At 53.4% G+C, this 6192-nt stretch overlaps 1 protein-coding gene across 1 annotated transcript in view; it reads right to left on the bottom strand.

The window, feature by feature from the left end:
- Positions 1-230: 230 nt before the first annotated feature.
- Positions 231-6192, bottom strand: part of LOC140369196 (fatty acid CoA ligase Acsl3-like) — a 51288-nt gene continuing 45326 nt past the window's right edge. Inside the window, exons 12-14 of the mRNA XM_072456470.1 lie at positions 2022-2136; positions 724-881; positions 231-585 (exon numbers count right to left, since the gene is read on the bottom strand). Of these exons, the coding sequence (XP_072312571.1) occupies positions 428-585; positions 724-881; positions 2022-2136 (431 nt within the window). The 3' untranslated portion in view covers positions 231-427. The remainder of the gene's footprint in view (positions 586-723; positions 882-2021; positions 2137-6192) is intronic.

Raw genomic sequence — 6192 nt, 5'->3', positions numbered from 1 at the left:
GTATTTATATATTTATGTATTTATGTATTTGTATATTTATGTATTTGTACATTTATGTATTTATGTTCGTGTTCAGATTAGGCCGAAGGAAACAGAGCTGTGACGACGCAGAGGTCACCGAGCACCACAAGGGGGCGTTTCATAACTCGCACCTGAAACAACACGCTCTCTCCAGGGGTCAAAGGTCACACTGAGACATCACGCTCTCTCCAGGGGTCTAAGGTCACAGTGTGTTTGACATTTCCTGGATCAAGATGTGGAATTATATATAAAAGATATTCAGATTAAAATGGACGTGTGAATGAGACAAAACAGAAGCTCCATTTCCAATGAGATGTTGCTATGGAGAACAAGTCACTCAAATAGCCGGAGAAACCTGTCCTGTTTCCTGTTTCCTGTTTCCTGTTTCCTGCTTCCTGCTTCCTGGTCATTTCCCGCCGTACATTTTCTCGATGTCGTCTTTATAATGCGACTTGAGCTCTTTGCGTTTGAGTTTGAAGGCGTCGGTCACAAGTCCCGTCTCCGGGGTCCACGGGTCAGGGCTGAGGCGGAGCTTACGGGGAATCTCAAAACGCTCCAACTGGGCTGGAAACGCAACAGAAAGAGCTCGATTAGACATAAAACGATCAAATCCTCGGCAAAGTCTTCATTCGTAGGTCTAAATAAAAATAAACAAGTAAAGGAAATGTGGAAAGTAAATCCCTTCTCGTTAGCCCTGCGCACCTTCCAGCGCCGCCTCCGTGAGGGCCTTGACCACCAGCTCCTCCATCGTCCGGTTGTTGCACAGTTCTGTAAAAGAGCCACGGACGCCATATTGTGCAGCCAGAACCAGGAAGTGCTTCTGATTGGGCACCGCGAATCCAATCACGTACGTCTCGTCACTGAAAGAAACAGGAACTTTATATTACTACACTTATTCATGCCTTAATAAAGCCTTAATAAAGCCTTAATAAAGACTTAATAAAGACTTAATAAAGCCTTAAAAGCCTTAATAAAACCTTAATAAAGACTTAATAAAGCCTTAAAAGCCTTAATAAAACCTTAATAAAGACTTAATAAAGCCTTAATAAAGACGTAATAAAGCCTTAATAAAGCCTTAATAAAGACTTAATAAAGCCTTAATAAAGCCTTAATAAAACCTTAATAAAGACTTAATAAAGCCTTAATAAAACCTTAATAAAGACTTAATAAAGCCTTAATAAAGACGTAATAAAGCCTTAATAAAGCCTTAATAAAGACGTAATAAAGCCTTAATAAAGCCTTAATAAAGACTTAATAAAGCCTTAATAAAGACTTAATAAAGCCTTAATAAAGCCTAAATAAAGCCTTAATAAAGACTTAATAAAGACTTAATAAAGACTTAATAAAGCCTTAATAAACACTTAATTCATCATGAACAAATAGATTATTAAAGAGTTTTGAAATACGACTTCATTTACACAACAATAAAGTCAAATCTTCTGTTCAGGTGAAAATGACCACAGCTCTTTATAAAGCGGTTTATTCTTCGAGAAGCAGGAAGTGCGGAGTTAGCATGCTAGGGGTCGTTAGCATGCTAATGTTTGTTAGCTTTACGCAGCAGGGCAAAGTTGGCTCTGGGCTCTTGCGATTGGTCAGAGAGATAAACGTGGAGCGGTGAAGAGCTTAAATCACATGCAGCGCCTTTAATGCTTCTGATTCATATGTGTGTGTTACCACGACGATGGATGCCATGGGCTCCCAGTCACAGCCCGGGCGCTGCAGCATTTAAAGACATTTGTCTCCTTATTGTCCTTTACTACACGTACTCTCTCACAGTCAGGCGTTCCCTCGTCAGCGCTCCATCTAATGGCAGCAGAGGGAATGAGAAAGCTAGCTTGCCCTGACATGCTAATGAACGTGATGAGAGTCTGTGATGATTTATAGACTTTCGACTTTCTGCGTTATAAATCAGGGATGTTTGAATATTTGTGAGTTTTAGAGGAGTAAGAAGTTAAATACAAGTCCAGGTTTGTTTTGATGAAGGATCATGGGGGATTTACCTGTTGGCGTAAGCGCAGATGTTGTCGATGAGCGGACAGTTCTTCAACATGGATTCCACTTTCCCCAGAGACACGTATTCTCCAGCCTGAAGCTTCACCAAGTCCTTCTTCCTGTCTGAAAGCAGAGGATTCACAGACACGAGCCACAGACACGAGCCACAGACACGAGCCACAGACACCAGCCACAGACACGAGCCACAGACACCAGCCACAGACACCAGCCACAGACACGAGCCACAGACACCAGCCACAGACACCAGCCACAGAAACGAGCCACAGACACCAGCCACAGACACCAGCCACAGACACCAGCCACAGAAACGAGCCACAGACACCAGCCACAGACACGAGCCACAGACACCAGCCACAGAAACGAGCCACAGACACCAGCCACAGACACGAGCCACAGACACCAGCCACAGACACGAGCCACAGACACGAGCGACAGACACGAGAGACAGACACGAGCCACAGACACGAGCCACAGACACGAGCCACAGACACGAGCCACAGACACGAGCGACAGACACGAGAGACAGACACGAGAGACAGACACCAGCCACAGACACGAGCCACAGACACGAGCCAAAGACACGAGCCACAGACACGAGCCACAGACACGAGCCACAGACACGAGCCACAGACACGAGCCACAGACACGAGCCACAGACACGAGCGACAGACACGAGAGACAGACACCAGCCACAGACACGAGCCACAGACACGAGCCACAGACACGAGCGACAGACACGAGAGACAGACACCAGCCACAGACACGAGCCACAGACACGAGCCACAGACACGAGCGACAGACACGAGAGACAGACACCAGCCACAGACACGAGCCACAGACACGAGCCACAGACACGAGCGACAGACACGAGCGACAGACACGAGCCACAGACACGAGCCACAGACACCAGCCACAGACACGAGCCACAGACACGAGCCAAAGACACGAGCCACAGACACCAGCCACAGACACGAGCCACAGACACGAGCCACAGACACGAGCCACAGACACGAGCGACAGACACGAGAGACAGACACCAGCCACAGACACGAGCCACAGACACGAGCCACAGACAGGAGCCACAGACACGAGCGACAGACACGAGAGACAGACACGAGCCACAGACACGAGCCACAGACAGAAGCCACAGACACCAGCCACAGACACGAGCCACAGACACGAGCCACAGACACGAGCCACAGACAAGAGAGACAGACACGAGCCACAGACACGAGCCACAGACACGAGCCACAGACACGAGCCACAGACACGAGCCACAGACACGAGCCACAGACACGAGACAGACACCAGCCACAGACACGAGCCACAGACACGAGCCACAGACACGAGCGACAGACACGAGAGACAGACACGAGAGACAGACACCAGCCACAGACACGAGCCACAGACACGAGCCACAGACACGAGCCACAGACACGAGCGACAGACACGAGAGACAGACACGAGCCACAGACACGAGCCACAGACACGATCCACAGACACCAGCCGCAGACACGAGCCGCAGACACGAGCCGCAGACACGAGCGACAGACACGAGCCACAGACACGAGCCGCAGACACGAGCCACAGACATGAGCCACAGACACGAGCCACAGACACGAGCCACAGACACGAGCCACAGACACGAGCCACAGACACGAGAGACAGACACCAGCCACAGACACGAGCCACAGACACGAGCCACAGACACGAGCGACAGACACGAGAGACAGACACGAGAGACAGACACCAGCCACAGACACGAGCCACAGACACGAGCCACAGACACGAGCCACAGACACGAGCCACAGACACGAGCCACAGACACGAGCGACAGACACGAGAGACAGCCACGAGCCACAGACACGAGCCACAGACACGAGCGACAGACACGAGAGACAGACACCAGCCACAGACACGAGCCACAGACACGAGCCACAGACGCGAGCGACAGACACGAGAGACAGACACGAGCCACAGACACGAGCGACAGACACGAGAGACAGACACGAGCCACAGACACGAGCCACAGACACGATCCACAGACACGAGCGACAGACACGAGCCACAGACACGAGCGACAGACACGAGAGACAGACACGAGAGACAGACACCAGCCACAGACACGAGCCACAGACACGAGCCACAGACACGAGCCACAGACACGAGCGACAGACACGAGAGACAGACACGAGCCACAGACACGAGCCACAGACACGATCCACAGACACGAGCGACAGACACGAGCCACAGACACGAGCCACAGACACGAGCCACAGACACGAGCCACAGACACGAGCCACAGACACGAGCGACAGACACGAGAGACAGACACGAGCCACAGACACGAGCGACAGACACGAGAGACAGACACCAGCCACAGACACGGGCCACAGACACGAGCCACAGACACGAGCGACAGACACGAGAGACAGACACGAGAGACAGACACCAGCCACAGACACGAGCCACAGACACGAGCCACAGACACGAGCCACAGACACGAGAGACAGACACGAGCCACAGACACGAGCCACAGACACGAGCGACAGACACGAGAGACAGACACCAGCCACAGACACGAGCCACAGACACGAGCCACAGACACGAGCGACAGACACGAGAGACAGACACCAGCCACAGACACAAGCCACAGACACGAGCCACAGACACGAGCGACAGACACGAGAGACAGACACGAGAGACAGACACCAGCCACAGACACGAGCCACAGACACGAGCCACAGACACGAGCCACAGACACGAGCGACAGACACGAGCGACAGACACGAGCCACAGACACGAGCCACAGACACGAGCCACAGACACGAGCCACAGACACGAGCCAAAGACACCAGCCACAGACACCAGCCACAGACACCAGCCACAGACACCAGCCACAGACACCAGCCACAGACACGAGCCACAGACACGAGCCACAGACAGGAGCCACAGACACGAGCGACAGACACGAGCCACAGACACGAGCCACAGACACCAGCCACAGACACGAGCCACAGACACGAGCCACAGACACGAGAGACAGACACGAGCCACAGACACGAGCCACAGATACGAGCCACAGACACGAGCCACAGACACGAGCCACAGACACGAGAGACAGACACCAGCCACAGACACGAGCCACAGACACGAGCCACAGACACGAGCCACAGACACGAGCCACAGACACGAGCCACAGACACGAGCCACAGACACGAGCGACAGACACGAGAGACAGACACGAGCCACAGACACGAGCCACAGACACGAGCCACAGACACCAGCCACAGACACGAGCCACAGACACCAGCCACAGACACGAGCGGCAGACACGAGAGACAGACACGAGCCACAGACACGAGCCACAGACACGAGCCACAGACACGAGCCACAGACACGAGCGACAGACACGAGCCACAGACACGAGCCACAGACACGAGCCACAGACACGAGCCACAGACACGAGCCACAGACACGAGAGACAGACACCAGCCACAGACACGAGCCACAGACACGAGCCACAGACACGAGCCACAGACACGAGCCACAGACACGAGCGACAGACACGAGAGACAGACACGAGCCACAGACACGAGCCACAGACACGAGCCACAGACACGAGCCACAGACACGAGCCACAGACACGAGCCACAGACACGAGCGACAGACACGAGAGACAGACACGAGCCACAGACACGAGCCACAGACACGAGCCACAGACACCAGCCACAGACACGAGCCACAGACACCAGCCACAGACACGAGCGGCAGACACGAGAGACAGACACGAGCCACAGACACGAGCCACAGACACGAGCCACAGACACGAGCCACAGACACGAGCGACAGACACGAGCCACAGACACGAGCCACAGACACGAGCCACAGACACGAGCCACAGACACGAGCCACAGACACGAGAGACAGACACCAGCCACAGACACGAGCCACAGACACGAGCGACAGACACGAGAGACAGACACGAGCCACAGACACGAGCCACAGACACGAGCCACAGACACGAGCCACAGACACGAGCCACAGACACGAGCCACAGACACGAGAGACAGACACCAGCCACAGACACGAGCCACAGACACGATCCACAGACACCAGCCACAGACACGAGCCACAGACACGAGCCACAGACACGAG

This window comes from Eucyclogobius newberryi, unplaced genomic scaffold (assembly GCF_026437365.1).
Source record: "Eucyclogobius newberryi isolate DKJ021-1_F unplaced genomic scaffold, fEucNew1.0.hap1 SCAF_10, whole genome shotgun sequence".
In the NCBI taxonomy this organism is placed as follows: domain Eukaryota; kingdom Metazoa; phylum Chordata; class Actinopteri; order Gobiiformes; family Gobiidae; genus Eucyclogobius; species Eucyclogobius newberryi.
The sequence above is the reverse complement of the archived record's forward strand: the minus strand, read 5'-3'. Positions and strand labels throughout refer to the sequence as shown.